The following is a 23,928-nucleotide window of genomic DNA, read 5'->3' as shown; positions in this document are numbered from 1 at the left end:
TGTCAATTTGACATTTTAAATTTGCTGCCTGGACCACGCTTGTTTTAAGAAAGTGTAAATGAAATTAACCACTTCTAAAATGATACAAAAGCAGTGTTTGAATGGTGATTCTAATTTGCCTGAGACTCTAAAATACCATCCTTACTGTACTATGAAACTTTATATGAGCTAGAATATCATCTCAATCAAATTCCAGTATAACTGACCTTAATAAAAAACCCAGAAGTTTTGCTAACAACCTCTTTTTGATTTGCACTGATCGTCCAAGTACTTAAATGATATTTTTAATAAGTAAATTTGAATTGGATTTTAGGAGTAAGTTGCCAAGCTTGGTCAACACATTTTCTGATTGATTTTGCTATCTCAACTAAATAATAGGTTATAAGAATCAATACGGCAACCTTTCTACCTGGATATTAATCTAAAATAGTTCTCCTAGAAGGCCTTTGAGCAAGCCAAATCATGTGTGCCATAGAAAGCTCAGAGTTGAGGGCATGTTGATCACAAAATACAAACTAGCATCTTGAAGCTGCCAAATCTAAGTATTAATATCAGTGAGGCCCTGAGCTAAGAACATATTATCATAATACATAATATAATTAAATATTTTTCTGAAGACATTTGCAACTTAAAAAATTAGAAACTCTTTTTAATTCATAAATTACTCAGACTCTTATAAAGAACCATGTGCTGATCACCTAGATTAAAACACTAAATATTAATGACTCTTTACTTTTGTTACAGTTATTTTTATTTTAAACAGAGCTGGAATATTATAGGTATACTGAAGTCTCCTCTGTTCCTCTATCCAGTGCTGCTGACTCACTCACTTCTCAGAACCACTGCCACTGAGGGTTTGATGTGTGCTCTTCTAGTCCATGTTGTTATATGTAATAAAAAGCAATCTGAGGCCCTGGCCGGTTGGCTCAGTGGTAGAGCGTCAGCCTGGCGTGCAGGAGTCCTGGGTTCAACTCCCAGCCAGGGCACACAGGAGAAGCGCCCATCTGCTTCTCCACCCCTCCCCCTCTCCTTCCTCTCTGTCTCTCTCTTCCCCTCCCGCAGCAGAGACTCCATTGGAGCAAAGATGGCCCGGGTGCTGAAGATGGCTCTGTGGCCTCTGCCTCAGGCACTAGGATGGCTCTGGATGCAACAGAGTGACACCCCAGAGGGGCAGAGCATCGCCCCCTGGTGGGCATGCCGGGTGGATCCCGGTTGGGCGCATGCAGGAGTCTGTCTGACTGCCTTCCGGTTTCCAGCTTCAGAAAAAGGCAAAAAAATAAAAATAAAATAAAGAAAATAAAAAAAGCAATCTGATAAGGCTGTAAACCAGTCTCAGCCCATCTCTCTCTCTCTCTCTCTCTCTCTCTCTCTCTCTCTCTCACTTGTTCACTGTGTCATTGCCATGTGATTATAAAATACACAGATACACACACACATTCTTAAATTCCATACACATTCTGAAATTGCTTCCTTCCTACCCAATATCATTCTGTTATGCTATGTCCATGTAAAAAAAAAAAAGATTTCATTCCAAATTCCTAAGGTACATTTGATAATTGATCTCAATTTATATATCCATTTCCCCATTGATAATCATATTTGTTATATATTTTTTTCTTTTTTGCTAATAAAAACATTGCCACAATAAATCTTTTTTTTTTTTTTCCTGAAGCTGGAAATGGGGAGAGACAGTCAGACTCCCGCATGTGCCCGACCAGGATCCACCCGGCAAGCCCACCAGGGGGCGATGCTCTGCCCACCAGGGGGCAATGCTCTGCCCCTCCAGGGCGTCGCTCTGTTGCGACCAGAGCCACTCCAGCGCCTGAGGCAGAGGCCAAGGAGCCATCCCCAGCGCCTGGGCCATCCTTGCTCCAATGGAGCCTCGCTGAGGGAGGGGAAGAGAGAGACAGAGAGGAAGGAGAGGGGGAGGGGTGGAGAAGCAGATGGGCGCTTTTCCTGTGTGCCCTGCCGGGAATCGAACCCAGGACTTCTGCACGCCAGGCTGACGCTCTACCACTAAGCCAATCGGCCAGGGCCACAATAAATCTTTAAATTAAGCCTTTTGACATTCATATGGAAAATTGTGTCTACATTGGGTTCAGTATTTTAAACCATGATCCACAGTGGGAAGCATGTATACATGCATAAACATATAATACGCATGTGTGTGTATATATATTTCCTTCTTCAAAATTTTAAACTTTTTACTATGATTTTAGGTAAGTAGAATTAAAAATTCAAAGCTCAAAATCATTCTATTCCATTTCTCTGCCTCAAAACCAGAGTATGTCAATAAGACCTTATATATAGATAGTCCAAGATCTGCTAAAGTTGATTCTGAAAATCAAATTAGTATTTTCTGAACATTTTTTACTGAAAAAATAACCAGGTACATCTGAAACTAATATAATATTGAATGTCCACTGTAATTGAAAAAATAAAATTTAATTAAAAAAAAAGCAGGATTCCCTGGAGAAAAAGGAGGAGTTTTCCCTCTAGCCCAACAAACCCATGTACCTTCTACCTGAGTATATAAATTCTACATATGTAGAAAGTGCTAGAAAGTCCTGGTTACCTCTCTTGTTTCTCTTTTCCACTACAAGTGCTTAGGAAGGCAGAGTAAGCTACATTTCCATTCAGTGGGTAACAGAGTCAAATCAGCACTAAACAGTAGGTATGCACTGATGTTCTAAAGAACACGAGGATGTTTTGGTAAAAACTGACTACTTTTCTGTGTAATTTCCTTGAAGAAACTCCTTCACAAATGGCCCAAACTATTGTGCTACTAGACTATTGTTTATTCTAGTTTCTATTTTTTTTAAATGATACAAATTAGAAATCAAAACAGTAACATTTCTTACCCCCATACATAGTCACTTGAAATTTCCAAATGTTTTTAGCTTCTTAAAAACCCCTCAGCAAGGTCCTTGAAGTCAATTCCATTTAAAGATGTTCATGAAAAGAAGCTCAAGAATTAACTACTGACTCTACTGCTATGTTATGTGCCCAAACTCAAGATAAAATGTGGCGTAAGCGGTTCTGCTTTAGAGAGACAAAACGCAAATTATCTCACTTTGAATTCTACTACTGTCTTGATTTATGAGTTTCAGCGAGAGCCATTTGCCATTGCCACACCTCACCAGGATAAGGGAAATTGGATAGAGCTAAAATAATCTGAACCAAATTGTATTTGCAGCTTTCTCAACCATACATTATGCGAATTACTTGAATAACTGCTTCAAAGTCTCCTTTACTCTCTACAGATAGAGGGAACTCTGAGATCCTTAATGGCAACAGCATAGTGCCTCCCAACTCTCTTTGCTGAAGGATCAGCCTCGCCCCATCAATCACAGACCAATACTTTCATAAAATATAATAAAAACGAATTACCAGGAAATAAATAGAATGAAAAAGACATATAAAATATAAGCTTATTAAAATATAAAATATAATTGCTTATTAGTGTCAACAGATGTAATATTGCTTTCTTAACGTTGCTACAAAAATTTCTAACAGCTACTCCCTCTCAATCTCTGTCTTTACCTCTCTTCAGACCTGTAAACAGTTCTTGGGCAAGTACAGCTCTATGAACCAGATTTGGAGAAGCACTAAGTCATGAAACAAAATAGTCTTGCTGGCAAAAAGTTCTTATTCCTTTGATAAAGAGTAATAAGAAATATCATTAACCCTGTTCTTTACATTTGTTTGGGGGGCGGGGGGTGGAAAAGACAGATTTCCTCAAAAAGTCTGAGAAGGTTATTTTTTCCTCTGTACTTAAGCTGTGAAAATGAATTTTCCTGCCCATATTGGCCACAGGGGGAATGCAGTGATTTTCAACATTTAAGGGGCAAAGAAATCACCTTGGGGAGGCTATAAAAACATGCCCATTCAGATCCCAATGCCAGACGCACTGATTCAATAGACTTCCTTAATGCCTACTCTATCTGTAGCACTTGCAATCTTTAAACACCTTTAGACGCTCCTATGTGGTCAATATGATGATTCCTAATTTCACAAATAAAGAAACGTGGACCCAAGGTTTTGCCAAAGAGAAAGTATTAAACATAGAACTCAAACCTTTCAGATTCTAAGTTTAGTATTCTTTTTTATGTTATGTGTGCAAATGTGTCTTGAGCCTTAAAAAGCCTAAACCGTTACCGGGATGGGAATTTTTTCATTTACTACCACCTAAAGTGATTCATTCCCCTTTACAATGATTGCCCATATGCAACTCAAATGTTTCTGAAGCTGACACAATCTATAATCCACTGGTGTTCTTGACGTTCTTAAATTATTCAAGAAAGAGCTTACTACTGGCTTAGAGTTCAGTCTTTTAAGGCATTACAGATTATTGGATTAATTAGCTATCACAATGCGCCAAGGCCTTGACAGCTGATGAAAGAAATGACAACTTTTCAGGCAGGAGACCAGCTACCAATGTTTAGATGGAATGGCATTGGACTTGGACCACTAGACCTAAATCTAGTCATGATTCACGAACTCACTCTTTGTGTGATTTGGGACAAATTATTTTATGTCTCACCTTAAGTAACATTTCCTTACCCACACCACTCAGATAATACCTATAACATGCAAGGCTCTTATCCAATTAGATTTTTAAAAGTGAGTGTAAAATTGCCATCCTTAATAGCCCTTGTCACTTCGTTTGTGATTGATGAAAATACAGTGTATAAAAAAAGCAACATATCATGCACTGTCTTCTTCCATGGTTTACAGTGGTTACAGGGAGCCTCCAAATAAAGAACTTCCTTATAGTGTAGGAAATGCAGGGGTAGAGCTGAAGATGAGTAAAAAGGGTGGATTGCAAGTTGTCAAAAACATCATAGAGCCTGGAAAGAATCCTGGCTTGTTAGAGTAGCCGTAAGATAGTACTACAGGCCCTGGCCGGCTGGCTCAGCGGCAGAGCGTCAGCCTGGTGTGTGGGGGACCGGGATTCGATTCCCGGCCAGGACACACAGGAGAAGCGCCCATTTGCTTCTCCAACCCCCACTCTTTCCTCTCTGTCTCTCTCTTCCCCTCCCACAGCCAAGGCTCCATTGGAGCAAAGATGGCCCGGGCGCTGGGGATGGCTCCTTGGCCTCTGCCCCAGGCGCTAGAGTGGCTCTGGTCGCGGCAGAGCGATGCCCCGGAGGGGCAGAGCATTGCCCCCTGGTGGGCAGAGCGTCGCCCCTGGTGGGCGTGCCGGGTGGATCCCGGTCGGGCGCATGCAGGAGTCTGTCTGACTGTCTCTCCCCGTTTCCAGCTTCAGAAAAATACAAAAAAAAAAAAAAAAGATAGTACTACAAACTTGGTGGCTTAAACAACAGAAATCTATTTTCCCCGAGTTCTGGAGGCTAGAGGTCCAAAATCCATGTGTCAGCAGGATTGGTTCCTTCCGAGTGCTGAGAGGAAGGATGCGCTGCAGACCTCTCTCCGTGGCTTGTACCTGGTGGTCGTGAGTCTCTTCACATCATCTCCCCTCTGTGTGTGTCTCTGTGTCTCAGTTTCACCTATTTATAAGTATAACATTCTTAATGGATTAGGCCTCACTCTAATGACCTCCCCTTAGCTAATTACGTTTTCAATGACCCTATTTCTAAATAAGGTCACATTCTGTGGCACTGTGGGTCACTAATTTTGGAGAGACACAACTAAACTCACAAAACTATGGTTCAATGATTAGCATTCTCATGAGAGACAGAAGTCAGAAGTCAAGTTTTCTCTTAGTTCTGTACTTCCTAGCCATGAACCTGGAAATCTCTCAATCATTTCCAGGCTTATCAGTAAAATAAGTGTGTTAGAATAGACCCAAATTAACCCTAAGAAAAGAGCCTTTCATTTCTAAAATATCTATATCTATGTGTGAGCAGGGATCTCCAAAATAACTGCTGGGGCACAAAATGAGCTATGAGCTTAGGTATTCTCTTATTCAAATCCCCTGATTTGCCCAGAATCACAGCTGGTAAGAAAGCAGACGAGGAAACAGGTCAAATATATTCTTTTCAAGAACAGAGCTTCAGCTCATTATGATTAGGTTGACTGAAAAAGGAAAGTAAATATATGCTGTGTGTTATGCCTCAATTTTGAGTGAGAAGAAGGTATTCATGCATCCAGATATGTCTGGAAGGATAGATACAAAACCAATTTACCACTTTGTCACTTAGGAGAGAAGTGAGCAGCAAGGGAAGAGCACTAAGGGAATACTTTGTGTTCTCTTTACATCTGAATCACAGGAAAATGTGTTACCTGTTCTGTTTGATAGTTATCAAAACAGAAAAATACTCATGTATTGTGCTTTTATTTAGCCTTTTATTTTCAAGCCTAGATACCCTGTATTTAAGTCCTTTTCTGTTTGGGGGGTCATTATAAGTAGCCGTGACTTTTGCAAACTTTGAGTTTCACAGGAAGCAGGAGGACTCAGCCAACGTGCTTATATATTTGTTTCAGTGTGAAGACATATAATGAAAGAAGACTTCATAAGCAGATGTTTCTGAAGAGGCTTTTGCACTACAAATATGATACACTCAGTACTCAGAACCTGTGAGCAATCTGCTACATCTGTCTTCGAACAACAAAGAACTCAGCAATCAATACCATATTTACTGCGGAATTTTTCACACCCTTTACCAGTTGTGACTAAGAAAGACAGGCTTATTTTTCGACCCATAACTTCAACCTGGCCGCCTACCCTTTTTAGTGACAGCAGCAGTTGTAAAAGCTTCAAAAGAGCAGTTAGTAATGTATAAACAGGATTTAGTTTAATATCTTTCTGAACCAAACAAACGAAAGTGCGCTTAAACCACTGTTTCTATCACTGCATTGCTGGCTGCGGTTGGGAGAAATCCGCATACCTGGACCATGGAACAAAATGCAGAGCCACAGAGGAGAGCAACGTCAGAAACGATTTTTGAAAGAAAAGGAGACAAAATGTGACAAATGATATGATGGTGTTTGCATTTTAAAGATGGAGAAAATAAAGTTCCTAAAGGATAGATATCCAAGTATAAACAATAACTTGAATTTGAAACTTCCTAGTTGGGGTTCTGTATTTTTGTCATTTACTTATAATATTATAAATGAAATTGTAGAATAACCTCTATATTTTAAGCATATTTAATGCTGTCATTTTAGAGTCTGAAAGCGACTCACCACTCTTCTGTGGTGACGGACCTTCAGCTATGTGAAATAGTTGATGAGTAGTATGAAGAACGGATTTTAGAATACATTCTATAAGCAACCACTAGGGTTTTTACATCACTGTCCTTTTATATGACCAGAGTAAACAGATACATGAGCTAACATAAAATTATGAATGCAAATGAAGGGCATGAGTTGATGCTATGCTTGCTTATGGTTTTTAGTAATTGCTTCAAGTAATAATTTTGTTTAGCTGTAAATGATGTAATGTATAAAACCAGTGAGAAATTGGACTTATTTATTAAGATATTGCTATCAATTATGTTTATTATGGTATAACTGTAATGGCTATTTCTCTTCTATTAATTATCTGTCACGTATTTATCTATCAATTGATCAATCGACCGATCTATCATCTATTTATCTCTTCATGGATCTTACTATCCTCCACTCATACATTCAATAAATGTGTGTTGAGTCTTTGAGAAGTTTCAGGCTCTATCACACATTATGGTGACTATGGTTACATTAACAAATCAGATAAAGAGAGTATCACCACCCAAATGAAACCATAATCCTTACCCTCTAGCTTCCATGGACACCTCCAAGGGACCTTTTCTTTTCTTTTCTTTTTCTTTTTTTTATTTTTTTATTTTTTTTTCTTTTTCTGAAGCTGGAAACGGGGAGAGACAGACAGACTCCCGCATGCGCCCGACCGGGATCCACCCGGCACGCCCACCAGGGGGCGGCGCTCTGCCCACCAGGGGGCGATGCTCTGCCCCTCCGGGGCGTCGCTCTGTTGTGACCAGAGCCACTCTAGTGCCTGGGGCAGAGGCCAAGGAGCCATCCCCAGCGCCCGGGCCATCTTTGCTCCAATGGAGCCCTGCTGCGGGAGGGGAAGAGAGAGACAGAGAGGAAGGAGAGGGGGAGGGGTGGAGAAGCAAATGGGCGCTTCTCCTGTGTGCCCTGGCCGGGAATCGAACCCAGGACTTCTGCACACCAGGCCGACGCTCTACCACTGAGCCAACCGGCCAGGGCCGGGGACCTTTTCTTTTCTTAAACCCAGGAAGCACTTACATTTCCAAAGAATTTAGTTAAGCATTTGATTACAGAGTTCCTTATGAAGTTACTTATCTACACCACACTATTTGTAAATAAATGAAGCAAACTCTATAGACAGGGTTCCTGCATGCACAGAGTTGACTGTCTCAGGTAGTGCATTGACATTTAGACGGTTTCCTAGTGGCAGACAGAAGAGTGTTTTAAGGAGTGAATAATGAACTATGTCAATGCCATAGATACCAGAACCATTCCTCCCCTTTGCCCTCTCTTCCTCCTGCTCCCTTCACATCCTCCGCCTCCTCCTCCTGGTTGACTTTGCATGTCCAGTGTCTCCTATAGTGTCAGACACAGAGCCAGTGTTTAATAAATGCCGAATGTGTGAACCACGGAGTAAGAGATGAACTACCTCTCCTTTCTCATGCTGTCCATTATATTTATTAGTGCTGCCGTTATAACAGACACTTGTGATGAAGTCCAAGGCACTGAACCACTCTCTAGACTTCCCCTCCCTCCACCTACATAAGTTTAAAATCTCAGGCCCCACCCCTAAGCTGATGTATCTCCCCATGTATAAAACACACCTTATTTTGAAAAATTTGGAGTCTAAAAACTGGGTGCGTCTTACACAGTGGTTGTAGATTTTTTTTTTTACTTGTATTTCCCGCTTTTTCATGCAATGATGAAGAGTTGTATGTATTTTAGGATGAATAAAACTTGAGCTCAATAACTTTATGTAATACATTTTTTTTTCAAATTTCAGGCCCCAAAATTAAGGTGCATCTTATACATGGGAGCAGCTTATACATAGGTAAATACAGTACCTTCTCAGAATCTGCCTTTTAAATATTATACTTTCCCTGATGATTCGTAGGCTCCCTAGAGTCTGAGAAGCACTGCTCCAGCTCACACCAAGTTCACTGTCCTGCCTCCGACTAATAAAACTTCTGTCCCCAAACTAACACTACATTCCAGTTTTTAGGGAAACTGGTTTTTGAGAAATGGGAAGAACTAGAATAGAGTCACATGCAAGGCTGTGATCTCTTCTTCTCTCTCAGTCTTTCTCTGTCCTCTTCCTTCCTTCCTTTCCTCTCTTCCCCCTTTTCTCCCTCTCCCATAATGAAATCTTTTTTTTTTTTTGTAATTTTCTGAAGCTAGAAACGGGGAGAGACAGTCAGACAGACTCCTGCATGTGCCCGACTGGGATGGCACGCCCACCAGGGGCAACGCTCTGCCCACCAGGGGGTGATGCTTTGCCCCTCCGGGGCGTCGCTCTGCCGCGACCAGAGCCACACTAGTACCTGGGGCAGAGGCCAAGGAGCCATCCCCAGTGCCCGGGCCATCTTTGCTCCAATGGAGCCTTGGCTGCGGGAGGAGAAGAGAGAGACAGAGAGGAAGGGGGGGGGGAGAAGCAAATGGGCGCTTCTCCTATGTGCCCTGGCCGGGAAGCGAACCCGGGTCCCCTGCACGCCAGGCCGACGCTCTACCGCTGAGCCAATCGGCCAGGGCCAATGAAATCTTATTATACAGAGCAGCAGCACAGTCAAAATTCTATGCTAATCGACCTAGCTTAATCTTTATAGACTATTAGCCAAAGCTAGCTGAAAGCAAACCAGCCCCTCTCCTGGATTTTCCCATCTTCCTGCCTGTGTGTGTGACCCCCTTACTCATCTGTGTGCGTCTCCTGGAAGGGGGGGGACTTACTATTTATTATCAGATACCTGCAGGTGCATCAGGGCAGTTTATTCATTTAATCTTTACGCCAACAGGAAGCACAGCCACGGATAGGAAAGCATGGAATCAGGTTCAGTCAGTCCCCAAAAACACAGCCCAAAAGTTGTACTTTCCAACCACATTTTGAAGGTTTGTTATTGTCATAGCTATTGATCCAAGTATGCAGAAAAGATGTTAGAGAAATAAAAAACGAAAGGGATACTGCGAGACCCGGGGAGCAGGGGGTAGACTGTCAGGAGTATACTCACTTTTTAATGATTAGCTACCATTCTATTTTTTATTTTCAATTTTTTTTTTTGTACCTTTCTGAAGCTGGAAACGGGGAGAGACAGTCAGACAGATTCCCATATGTGCCCGACCGGGATCCACCCGGCACGCCCACCAGGGGCGACGCTCTGCCCACCAGGGGGCGATGCTCTGCCCCTCCAGGGAGTCGCTCTGCCGCGACCAGAGCCATTCTAGCACCTGGGGCAGAGGCCAAGGAGCCATCCCCAGCGCCCGGGCCATCCTTGCTCCAATGGAGCCCCGCCGCGGGAGGGGAAGAGAGAGACAGAGAGGAAGGAGAGGGGGAGGGGTGGAGAAGCAGATAGGTGCTTCTCCTGTGTGCCCTGGCCGGGAATCGAACCCGGGACCTCTGCACGCCAGGCCGACGCTCTACTACTGAGCCAACCGGCCAGGGCCGATTAGCTACCATTCTAAACAACATCCCAAGGTCTTACTTATTTAAGCCCATTCTCGGCTTCAGTCTCCAGCATTTTAAAACTCAGCCATCCCCCAGATAACAAGCCTACGAAAGAAACATTTAGTCCTTCTCATTTTACAGGACAGGACACTGGGAGGCCAATGGCTTTCGCCTCTTGCCCACAACTGCAGACACGCTCAGGTTTGGCTTATCCCTCACAGCATTCTGCATCCCGCCATTACGCTGTCTTCTGTTGGCAAGTCAGTACTGTATCCCCCTTCTGGGTGTCTTCCTTCCATCACAAGGACTGGAAGCCTGAGACGGTCATGCCTACACATCTCTGCCAACAGGGCTCATGTTGGATTCCACTAAGAAGAGGCATTTCATGGGATTTGGATCAAAGTGACTGGGATTACTGGGTATCCTGTATTTCTGCAACTTCCTGAAAGCAAGCAGAAAAAATGGGGTCATCAACAGCCTTCTCTAACCTCCAATGGTTTTGTAAGTACCTAAATCCTTATTTGAAATCCTTTCCTGTTTGCATGCCTAAAATAGTTTCTATTTTTCTCACCAAACCCTCACAAAGACAAACACATACAGCCTTTCACAGCTTTCCCCAAACTGCCATCCTACCCTACATACATCTTCTTCTATAATAGCACCTGTATTTATAAATATGTCTTTAGTTGTCCTACTTGTCCTTTATAAACTGAATTATTTCGTGGCAGAAGTCACAACATAATTTTTGTTATCCTTCCACGTAATAGATGCTTAATACATTGTGGTTACCTACATGGAACAAGATCACACCATGTCTTAACATTTTTTTTTACTAAATCTCATCTACTTTTTTTCCAGTATTTGTTGCCTAAACATCATCCGCTTACTTACAGGATTGATTCCTGTCAAGAAACGCAGACTCAGGCCCTGGCCGGTTGGCTCAGTGGTAGAGCGTCGGCCTGACGTGCAGAAGTCCCGGGTTCGATTCCCAGCCAGGGCACACAGGAGAAGCGCTCATTTGCTTCTCCACCCCTCCCCCTCTCCTTCCTCTCTGTCTCTCTCTTCCCCTCCCGCAGCGAGGCTCCATTGGAGCAAAGATGGCCCGGGCGCTGGGGATGGCTCCTTGGCCTCTGCCCAGGCGCTAGAGTGGCTCTGGTCGCAGCAGAGCGATGCCCCGGAGGGGCAGAGCATCGCCCCCTGGTGGGCATGCCGGGTGGATCCCGGTCGGGCGCATGCGGGAGTCTGTCTGACTGTCTCTCCCTGTTTCCAGCTTCAGAAAAATACAAAAAAAAAAAAAAAAAAAAAAAAAAAATAGAAACGCAGACTCAGAATGGGACCACGGGGATCAGAATGGCCCTAAGCACTGATACTCCAATGTCTTAAGAGATTGAGGAGCAGGGTGGGGTACATGAGAAATTCAAGAAAAGCTATTTCTTGTCTGAAAGCTACTAGAACACCCAGTGATACACTATCCCTAGGTCAAGAGAACAGCTTCTGTTGCTATTTTTTAAAAGCTGGCTCTAGGTAGTCTAGGAGATCCTAATAATTTCATCAAATGCCCTCGTTTTACATTCACATCTGAGCTCAGGTCCCACGTCTGTTCTCCTTTCCTCTCCAACTGTGCTTATTTTTACAGATTTTTTTGTGTTTGTTTTGTTTTTTACACAGAGACAGAGAGAGAGCGCCAGAGAGAGATAGATAGGGACAGACAAACAGGAACAGAGAGAGATGAGAAGCATCAATCATCAGTTTTTCATTGTGACACCTTAGTTGTTCATTGATTTTTCCTATGTGCCTTGACTGTGGGGCTACAGCAGACTGAGTAACCCCTTGCTCAAGCCAGTGACCTTAGGTCCAAGCTGGTGAGCTTTGCTCAAACTAGATGAGCCCGTGCTCAAGCTAGCGACCTCGGGGTCTCGAACCTGGGTCCTCCACAACCCAGTCCGATGCTCTATCCACTGTGCCACCGCCTGGTCAGGCATTACAGATGTTTTGTTATTCTTCCTGACTCACATCCAAACCCAATGGCCTATACTCTTGGGGAAGGACGATAATTAGAGATACCTACTTTTGTTTTCAGGTATTTTATTTTATGTGTATATATATTTTGAATTTTCCTTCACTATTCTGCCTCCCCTTTCCCAAATGGATAAATGGTCCCTACTCCAATCCTCAGAGGAGACATATAACAGGCAGATGGTCTTCAGTTTTTACCAACATTGCTTCAAAAAGGTCAGATGGGGTGAGGTTTGTTGGGTGGCAATGTGGTTCATCATTTTCTTGGCAAAGAAGTAATAGCAATATGGCACATCTAAGCAGGAGGGACCACTGACGGTCTCACATAGTTTGTATGCCCAGAGTTGAGAGCTGGGGACTTGAAGGGTCCTGCTAACCAGGTGCAGACCATCACATGAGTCCCTAGGTGTTTAAGTAACTTGATGACCAGAGGAAGTCTCCCATCAGATGCTGGGTGAGTAACCTATTGATTCGTGAACCTCAGTACACCCTGAAGCAACATTCCATTGAATTCCCCTCCAGTCTGATAAAATGAGCTCTTGCACCAGATAGAATGTCAGTTCACAGAAATAAAGAGCTATGTTGCATACACCCTGAATGTGTGGACTGAGATTCACACAAGAACTCAGGGTGTTACTGAAAGAGACGCTCTCTGCCCTAATTCTGAGTCTGAAACCGCCCGATTCTGGCTTTGCAACCATTCCCTCAGCTGAGAGCAAGGAGCGGCTTCCCCCATGGCTGCCTGCACCCTGGCTTCCCCTGGAAGGAAATAACCAATAGATGGAGCAAGAGAGGGTTGCTTGATTTAAATGGAACAAGTGCCAACACGCGTCAAAATCCATCATAGGAAAAACAAAGAAAAAAAGAATCAAGTCAAACTTTTGCAATCAGTGCACCAATGAATTTCTACATTCAAAATAAGAAGGCTTTACACGCTATGATACCTATCACTCAAGTAGTGCTTGTTATATACTGAGCCCGGTTTTAAGGGATTTAACCCACACACATGTGACCATACACCTATAAAGCACGTTAATTAACAGCCCCATTTTATAGATGAAGATATTGAGATTCAAGGGGTCATGCGACTTACCCACGGTCATATTGATAGTAAGTAGCAGCTCTGAGAGCTGAACTTAGTCAGTCTAGCTACAGAATCCAGCTTGATCACACACAACTCTGCCTTTGCCCACAAAAACTCAAATATTTGATAGTTCAGCCCCCAAAGAAAGGGGTCATCAGGTTCACTCCCTTTACGGGAAAGAAGAGGGAAGGAACGGTAGTAAAGGAGGTAAAGAAATTGGCTCAGTGTCCTATAACTCAGCATATCGCTCATCAAGTTAATCATTTTGCTTTTAATGTTTCCCAAAGGGCAAATCAGAAGTTGTAAACCGGGCCTTTACATCTAGCCTTCCAGGAATTTTACTTCATCTGCTGTCAAGCTGACATGAAACCTGAGTGACAGGATGCCACGTGGTCCCAGAGGCCAGGTAAAGCACCTGACTGTGCATCCCCAGGGGTCCGCGAAGCGAGACTGTACCAGGAAGCTACTTAACAGAAGAGCAGACAAGAAGCTCAGGGCAAGGAAACTCAGGGGACTTTAGTGTGGTCATTTAAGAATCAGGGGATGCTGAGCAACTGTTTTCTACTTTCATTGAAACACCTAGAATTAGAAACCTTTACTTCGGAAATCTGATCTCTTCTTCATGCTGTCCTATTTGGGCTCCAAGGATTTCAAATTAAGAGTCCCATGGGAAACTCCCTCAACCCCCCTAAAAAGCAAATTAGTCATTGTGATTCTCGTGTGCCCTGAAGTCAAGATTAGCATATATGGGTACCATCTCACTGATGTGTCCAAAGTATATCCATGGTGAACTTTTATTAAAAAGTATAGGACCCACTATACTCTTCTGAAAGAGAAAGATCTAATTTGGGGCAGATTGAAAAAAAAAATCCACCATGGGTACACAATACTGCAATGAGGAATCTGTACTATTAATATCATTGGGCACTCAGTGACCTCCCATCTTAATCCTCTTTGCTTTCCTTGTGTTGACATGTCCTGTCACTGATAAGCTCAGACCTGCATTCTAATAACCGCTGACAGCTGAATCAGATGATATTAGAAAAAAAAAAGGTCACTTACTGGCTTCTAACCTTTTCAACTCTTATTTCTGTTTCCATCCTAAGAAGACGATCACTGTTCACACACAAAAATGATGATGAATCTGAGGAATCCGCCAGCTTACAAAGGCATGCTTAAGAGTGAAAACAGAGGCAAGGAAGTAATCGAACTTGTGTTAAGAAGGCTGTTGACAAAGTGACCCCCAAAACAGGGTCACTTCAGAAAGACAGCTGAGCAGAAAAAAGAAAAAGAAAAACTCTTGCCACCAGAACCCTGAGCTGTTTGAAGGAGGCAAAAATGTTCTATGCACAGAACAGGACGCATCACTGCTGGTGATTTGCACGGTTACCTTTATTAGATAAGAAGTAACAGATTTTAAAATTAAAATAGAGGGTCCATACAGATGAAACATGTTTAAGTGTTTAGACATCTGTTTGAATTCTAACGTCCTAACAAATTCCTTCAACTTCAAGGTAGATACAGTTCAACAAAATAATAAATGTGTTCACGTTACCCAAAAAGACACTAAAGGGGAGACATGAAGTTATTATGGTCAATCTGATAGACTGAATCTCTTTTTATTTTCCATTGAAGGAATCTGGCTCCAGGAACCTTACATAACCAGGAGGCAATTAGTTTCATTGTGGCTTTCAGACAATCATGGAATAAAAAAAAAACATAGCAAAATAGAGGTAGTGACCGAGTCACCCCTGACCTTAATCGTTTCCCAGTACTTACCACTCTGGTGCCGTCAAATTTGACAGCGGGACTTACCGCATTAAAATTGGGAAAGAGGTTGACTGCGGCTGCAGTGTCAAGAGGAAAAGGAAGAAACGGCTTAATATCCAGCGAGGGCTGCAAAGGAGGGGCTGGTGGACGGACCAGGGCTGGGAGAGCAGGGCTCTGGCATGTGCCACCTGCAGAGAGGAGAGCAGAGGGAGCAATCAGGGACATCCAGCACATTACACACACACACACACACACACACACACACACACAATCACCAAGGTCTCTCTTGAGACCAAAAGGCCAGCTTTGTGGGTCACTGGAAAAAACAAGACATGGAGTGTACTGACCTCCATTGGGAACAGGCCAGTGGGCAGATTGACCATTAGGCAGAGGAAACTGGTTGAACTGCTTCTTTCTCCTCCTTGGATTATAACTATCTGGTTATATAAATAACAGTTGACATTTCCAACATTTCATACTCCCTAACCTGGCCTTCTTCTCCTGCCTAGAGCTCCGGATTGGGTCAGCAACCAATCTGCTACCCAAATCCCACGATTCACAAGGAAAACTTCTCCATGACACCCCATCCCTCTTTACAAACGAATTTCCGCTTAGAATAAACATCCAGTCTGAGTGATTCTTTCACAAAACTGCTCCTTTCAATCACATCCCAAACTCCGGCAGCCAGATGCCATGAACCCCGTAGAGCAAAGAAACTCAACCACAAATACAGGCAGCTGCTCCTTCCTCCTGGGCGACTGGAGGGTTAAAACCAGCGAACCCAGCTACAAGTCCGCAGGGGTCTCCAAACTTTTTACACAGGGGGCCAGTTCACTGTCCCTCAGACCATTGGAGGGCTGCCAAATACAGTGGTCCTCTCACTGACCACCAATGAAAGAGGTGCCCCTTCCAGAAGTGCAGTGGGGGCTGGATAAATGGCCTCAGGGGGCCGCATTGCAGCCCGCGGGCTGTAGTTTGGGGACGCCTGATTAGAGCAATCCCTGAGCTAGTCAGCAACCCCATAGCTCTAGCAGTCAGCCACTACCTGCATTCTTCCCAATCTTGAGCAGGTGGACTTCAGAAGGTCACCAATGAGCAGGCAGTGGAGTATTACACCAACAAAGACACCCTCTCTGCGTACAGTAGTCCGTCTACGGGTGGTTTGCAAGGAAGCGCGCACTTGCCCTCCATAATAGAAATCCGCTGCACTCAAAGGCTGGAAGGACGGACGCCCACTTCACTGTTCCATATTTTGTTAACATTCCAAAACATCAACTTTCTGTTAATCAAAGGCTGTTGAATCCTAGGAATCTTAAAATATGCGAGCATTCTTCTCATCTGAGAGGCAAGCAACAGACTGTAACAACCTGCTGGTGAGAATCCAAGAAGCATCAGAAAAACAAAATGTAATTGAGTATTTTTTTTCTTTCTCACCGACAAGAATTCTAAGAGAGAGAAAAGAGAAAAAGGCTCCTGCCTGTGCCGCTTACTCGCCTGTCATCATGTTGGTAAGACAGGGTGTAGTGAGACCCCATACGAATAACCTCGACAAATCTCACAATCAACTCTGTCCATTGTACACAGACCACCAGCTGGTCGCCATCAGTTACCTGAATACTAGGTAAATGTTTTAAAAATGATTCCCCAATCAGGACCGGGGGATCCAAGCCTACTGGACCAGAGGATCATGCTAACAAGGTGAGTGACTTAGGACCTAAACCAGAAGCCATCAGCACAAGATTTAACTAACCATCCCGAAAAATCATCAGCTCTCCTGCTTCCGGGTATAAAATCAGCTGGAGCCAAATTAGCACAAATAGCATTTTCCCCACTCATTTAATTTCCTTCTTGAAAAGTTTTCTCAGCAACAGCAAGGACAACAGTAGCAAGTGTAAATCTGCAGAGCAATTAAAATAAAAAGTAGCACGAATCAGAAAACAGAGGGCAGCTATTAAAACAAACAGAGATAAAAGTAAAATATAACAAGTCCACATTTACCAGATCACACCATAAACTTCTTTTATTGTCCACATGGTACTATATTGAGTGTGGGTGTGTAAACTTTCAAAGAGAACATCCATAAAACTTGTGTGATAGACCTGTCATGAGTTTAGTATTGCTAAAAATTTCTCTTTTGATGAAAAGTTCAAGAACCAAAATAAATTTTTCAGTGGGTGCCTGTTTAGAAAACTCAGAAGTAAAACTAAGTTTTGGTTGAAATCAGAGGTATGGTTTAATATGTCCACAAATAATAGTAAGCTTTCCTAAATCATTTCAAGTTATTTTTATTTGTGTCACATGTCATGCGATGCAGAATGTATTTATTATCTTATTAAATCCTAACATCATGAAGAGAAAAATAAGTTGGTAAACCCTTTAGGTATTTATGCTGCCTCCACAGAAACATTCCATTCTTTTAACTACAAGAATGTAATTTAGCACGAATAGCATATTCTGTAATGATTTCATTTACAAATCCCCTCTCATTCAGGATATCCAAAGAGAATAAGAGAGAGTTCAAGTTTAGTTTCTCAACCAGCACAATGCTTGGCAGAAAGAATAAACAGATGTTGATCTGAGTGCTAGGTAAAGTTGATCCTCGCTTTCTCACTTTTTCCAGGATATATATATATATATAGTCTACCGGAAAGTTCTGTCCGTTTTTGGAATAAAACGAAATACAAATTTTTTTTTACCGTCAATAAACTTTATTAAATAATATAATTGCCATTATTGTTAATGATTTCTTGCCAGCGTGAGGGCAATTTGTATATCCCACTTTTGAAAAATGTTTTATCTTTTGATGCGAAAAATTGAAACAGTGCTTGTTTGATATCTTCTTCATTTTTGAATTTTTTGTCCTTCAAAAATTTTTCTAAGGACAAAAACAAGCGATAGTTGGTATTATTCCTTCACCAAACACTTTCAATACATTTCTACATGCTACTGTAGCATTTCTTCCTTGTTGAAATTCGTAAAAATCACAGTGGCGTAAATGAACTTTATCAGTAGCCATGGGTACACTATTGCTTCACACATAAGACTAACGTGAATCAACTTTGTTTTAGTTAATTTGCTACGTCAGTATGTATACATTAAGTGATAAAAATAGAGAGGCACACACGCGCCAAATAAACATGTGCTTACGTGTCAAAACTTGTGATAAAAATGGACAGAACTTGCCGGTAGACCTTATATATGGTTTAGGGCCTTTCTCAATAACGTAAGTGGGATTTCCTTCCTGAGGATTAAAAAAAAAAAAAAATTAAGGAAGAGTCATCAAAGTCTGGGAAGCTGGAGAAACTATTTGAGTTCATTTCTTCCTACCTGTCTGAAGAGAGAAAACGAAAAGATTATTGGGAAGCAGAGGATGTGTGACTACATATTCTTTGAACCTTCCTGTGCAAATACAGGCATAGTGGATGCTGTGGTGTGCTTCCCACAGTCCTTTTCAGGACTGAGAACTCATTCTCCCCACTGATGGCAGTACTGGAGCTGGGGACACACACTTAAAGTGCTCTTCACAAGTTGCCCCAGACCAAACAGGGCTGCCTCAGCTAAGGTCACACTGCCTTCCAGTGTGCATTGGGTTGGCAGGCCAAGGCAATGACTTACCGTATTTCCCCATGTATAAGACTCCCCCACATATAAGAGGCACCTTAATTTGGGGGCCCAAAATTTGAAAAATAATATATTACATAAAATTATTGAACTCACGTTTTACTCATCTTAAAATTCATAGAACTCCTCCTCCACGTGCAAAAGCAGGACATGTAAGTTAAAAAGAAAAACAACAAACTACAACCACTTTATAAGATGCGCCCAGTTTCTGAAAAAGTTTGCATCTTATACATGGGGAAATACGGTATTCATGGAAGGATTTAACTGCTTCTTCCCTTGCCTCAAAAATGAACAAATCTGAAACTGTATCTCAGCCTTAAAGGTCCTCCCAAGATCTAGAACAGACTCGGATCTCCTTTGTAATCGCCTAGTAGCACAACTTCTCCCTCCGCCCAGTCCTGCACTCCTCACTCCTTGTGGCAGATGTTCCCAATGGCACTACCAGTCAAGTCCGAGCCCATTTCCAGAAGAACGTGACCTGTGACACCAGTGTATAACAATTCATGAGACTAAGTGAAATGTTGAATCACTGTAAATCTACAGTGTTGATACTGAAGCACAAAACTGAGGCTACCTCTTAAAAATTATCTGTGACTAACATTTCTGCCTTTAAAATTTGGGTACTTGTACCAACCTGTACCGGTTCAGCAGTAAGAATATTACGTCAATAGTGCAGAATAAAAACCAGCAAAAAAATCAACAAAGCAGATTAAAATACGTTCTTAAGGTAATAGCTATCTCATTCCTTTGTTTCTTAATAGAAACTATTGCCTAGAAGATATAAATACATGTTTATTACTATTTTCCTTATTATAAAATTGTCTTGAAAGTAATAAACATCAAACACATAGAGTATTTATAGACATTTCTGTAAGTTAAAAAGAATTGTTGTTACTAGGTACAAGCAGTGCTGCTTCATAGAGTGGAATGTCACACTTCTGAAAATACTGATATTCTTTTTTTTTGTTTTTGTTTGTCAGAGAGAGAGAGACAGAGAGACAGAAACATCGAGCTATTCCTGTATGTGCTCTGACCGGGAATCGAACAGGCCACCTCTGAAATTCGGGACAACGCTCCAACCAAGTTATCTGGCCAGGGCTAAAGTTTGAATTTTTGATACATTAAAATGTAAACTTGGAAACGTTTAACAATTAATACAGACAAAAAGGAATTCTAACCAGTGGTTATCAGTTAAAGCTTATTGTATAAGAGATCATGTATATAAAGTGCCTAGATAATGTCTAGCCAATTGGTGCTAAGTTAGGTATATCTTTTAATTGAACCTAATAAACTCTAAAGGAGCTGTTTAGGTCAGTCCAGACTCTAATACAGGTTCTCTGAAAGTAGTCAATCAAGATAAATTTAAAAGAAACTGCAAATTATTCACTTTATTTTGAATCCCGCAGAAAGAGACTCTTTACAGTAATAGGCTACTTTTAAATCAATCTTTTGAAAGATTCCTTGAGAGTAGAATTGTCTTCTTTCCACAGTACAACACATTTAACCTTGAATTTCTGCACTTGATTCATTTAGAGTTCATCAAACAGTCACACAGTCATAGACTTGCTGTCTGACAGCTTAACCTACTACTTAATCTTTCATTTTCAAATTGACAAAACCAAAGTTCAAAATAATCAGGGGGTGCTGCTGTTAAATATTCATGCCACTGTGTGCTCATGAACTGTGAATCACGTGTGTGTGTGTGTGTGTATCTATATATACATAGAAAATCTACATTTACAGAAAGCAGCAGAAATCTGTTACTTCCCGGTGGGGAAGTAATTCCTATAGTATCTTCTTTCTTCACCACCAATTTAATTATATCTAAATTATATATATGTAATATATAGTGAGCTATTATTAAATTATAAAACTATTCAGAATATTCATACCTAACAGGAAAACATTTATAGCATTTATATAACATCAAGTCCTAAGTAGTTACTTGCAAAGCAACTAATTTCATAACACTAAGTCTATGCATAATGACTCCCAACTACTTTGCCATGTCCTTGTGGGAGAGGTAGGCACACTAGTTTTGGGAGCTAGGTGATGGTAGGAATAAGGAATTTAGTTCTGATACTACAAATAGGAAGTAGAAAAGAAATTATGGATTTAGAGTATTAAGGCAAAACTTCATTTGACACAAAACATGGCCATAGAGTGCTCTAGCTAGTAAAAGTGACCACCCAGGGTAGTAGGAATGATTTTAAAGAATATAGCTAAATTTTATTTTTTAATTTCTTTTATTTTTAAATTTTATTTATTTATTCTAGAGAGAAAGGTAGGGAGAGAGAGAGAGAGAAATATCCATTTGCTGCTTCACCCATTTATGCATTCACTGGTTGATTTTTGTATGTGCCCTGACCAGGTATCGAACCCACAACCTTGGTGTATCCAGATGATGCTCTAACCAATTGAGCTATCTGGCCAGGGCAAAACTATAACTAAATTTTATACATCTACCCATTAATTAGCATGAACTAGGACTGCTATCCCTTAAATCCCTTTAAAAGCACCGTAGCTCTGCCAGGTATCTATTTACCCAATTTGCAAACTCAAAGTCAAGACCCTAGGAAGCAAAATACATTACCTAAAATCATACAGGTAAGAAACGGCATTTAACGAGAACCTGAGAAAACTTAGCAATTTCCAATGCACTGATGAAAATAGCTTTTACAGTGAAACAAGAACCAACAAATGCTAAATCAACAAAGTCTACTAAGTCAGTTTTGTCATATCAGGCACACCAGCTCTCTTGCACCCAGAATGCAATGCAATTTAAAATCATAAATCTTGTGAGAATCTGTTACTATGGTTCAAAAGGGGAAGAGACACATTCCTTATAAAGGAGATGATAAGGGAACGTTCAGTATTTATAACCAATATTTATCTTCCATGGGGACATGCTGGCACATGCTGGATTTGAGAAAGAATCCAGAAAGACATGCCTATCATATCAAACTTGTTTCAAAAGCCCTTGACTTTATATTCTTTAACATCTACTTGACAAATCAGAAAGAGGAATGTGTATTCCTGTGTGTGGCTGCCTCTCACCTACTCAAGGTTGTTAGCTGGGTATTATACTGGCAGATTATTGCTATTTTTTACTCCTTGACTAGGAAAACTGTATGTTTACCATGTTCCCTAAAACTTCAGTGATCCGCCGGACCAGGTGGTGGCGCAGTGGATAGAGCGTCGGACTGGGATGCGGAAGGACCCAGGTTCGAGACCCCGAGCTCACCAGCTTGAGCGCGGGCTCATCTGGCTTGAGCAAAGAGCTCACCAGCTTGGACCCAAGGTCGCTGGCTCCAGCAGGGGGTTACTCGGTCTGCTGAAGGCCTACGGTCAAGGCACATGTGAGAAAGCAATCAATGAACAACTAAGAAGTCGCAACGCGCAACGAGAAACTGATGATTGATGCTTCTCATCTCTCTCAGTTCCTGTCTGTCTGTCCCTGTCTATCTCTGCCTCTGTAAAAAAAAAAAAAAAAAAAAAAAAAAAAAACTTCAGTGATCCAAACTCTCATTCATTTCCTATCTTTGTCCAAATGTTCTCAACTGAATGATAAAACTAGAAATGTATTTTAAGGTAAAATTTAAAATTTTGTGTAAACTGGACACATGTTTTCTTTTTAAGTTTCCTCTCTGTTCTGGAGTGTTAATTCACCTACTAGGTTTTGAAAAGTTGATCCGGCACTTTCTACTTCAGGAAGAAGGTCCCCATTGGCTTAAAGTGACTTGCCCTTGGCAGGTCAATTCCAGTGTTAAAGCAAGGTCTGATCAACAGGGGCAGTTGGTAGCATTAAAGCCAAACAGGACGATGACTGCTGTCTCACACACCCACTCCTGACCACAGAAAGGAATGAGGTAAGAATGGAAGCCTGAGTCAGGGCAGCCAGAGCACCATTCTGGAAACACTGATTCAAAACACCATTTGCCGCCCTGGCCGGTTGGCTCAGTGGTAGAGTGTCGGCCTGGCGTGCAGGAGTCCTGGGTTCAATTCCCGGCCAGGGCACATAGGAAAAGCGCCCATCTGCTTCTCCACCCCTCCCCCTCTCCTTCCTCTCTGTCTCTCTCTTCCCCTCCTGCAGCCAAGGCTCCACTGGAGCAAAAAGTTGGTCCGGGCACTGAGGATGGCTCCATGGCCTCTGCCTCAGGCACTAGAATGACTCTGGTTGCAACAGAGCAATGCCCCAGATGGGCAGAGCATCACCCCCTGGTGGGCATGCCGGTTGGATCCCAGTCGGGCGCATGCGGGAGTCTGTCTGATTGCCTCCCCTTTTCCAACTTCAGAAAAATACAAAAACAACAAACAAAAAACAATACCATTTGCTTGAATCTATGGTCAGTGCCTTGATCTTTCACTTGACACGTGAAATAAAGCACGTGTCAGTGATTCAAGTTTTCCATTATCCAAATTCTTTATTTGTTCATAATAAGTTGTGGTGTTTACATAGTCCAGTAAGTCACCTCAAACCTCATTTTGGAAGGCAGCTAAGAAAGTGAGACTAACTAATCTTGTTTTCTTTGTTACTGTCATTAAATGTTGTGACCAAAAGCAAAATACTGCTATTGTCTATATCCTGAGTCAAGTCTTCACTGGATGAAAAGTGGAGTCTTTCTCTTCTTTAACCAAGTTTCAAGGCAATTTCCGGTACCTGGGCAACACTGGAGAAGATTCTGCTAGGAATGCAGGAGCCCAGAGGTTTAGCCATTTAACCCTACGTCTCCCTTTATACGCCAGGCCCTCTGTCCAACAGTGCCTAAGTCAGGACAGGCACCTACTCATAGGAAATCAAAAGATTTGCCTGGAAACATCCTCT

At 42.0% G+C, this 23,928-nt stretch overlaps 1 protein-coding gene across 3 annotated transcripts in view; it reads right to left on the bottom strand.

Moving 5' to 3' along the window:
* ZNF385D (zinc finger protein 385D) overlaps positions 1-23,928 on the bottom strand; it is a 911,235-nt gene that overhangs the window by 230,417 nt on the left and 656,890 nt on the right. For all 3 annotated transcript variants that reach the window (XM_066351542.1, XM_066351544.1, XM_066351543.1), the window contains one exon: positions 15,528-15,670. In XM_066351542.1, the coding sequence (XP_066207639.1) occupies positions 15,528-15,670 (143 nt within the window). The remainder of the gene's footprint in view (positions 1-15,527; positions 15,671-23,928) is intronic.

Source organism: Saccopteryx leptura, chromosome 10, assembly GCF_036850995.1.
Source record: "Saccopteryx leptura isolate mSacLep1 chromosome 10, mSacLep1_pri_phased_curated, whole genome shotgun sequence".
NCBI classification, from domain to species: domain Eukaryota; kingdom Metazoa; phylum Chordata; class Mammalia; order Chiroptera; family Emballonuridae; genus Saccopteryx; species Saccopteryx leptura.
This window is presented reverse-complemented; position numbering and strand designations above follow the sequence as displayed.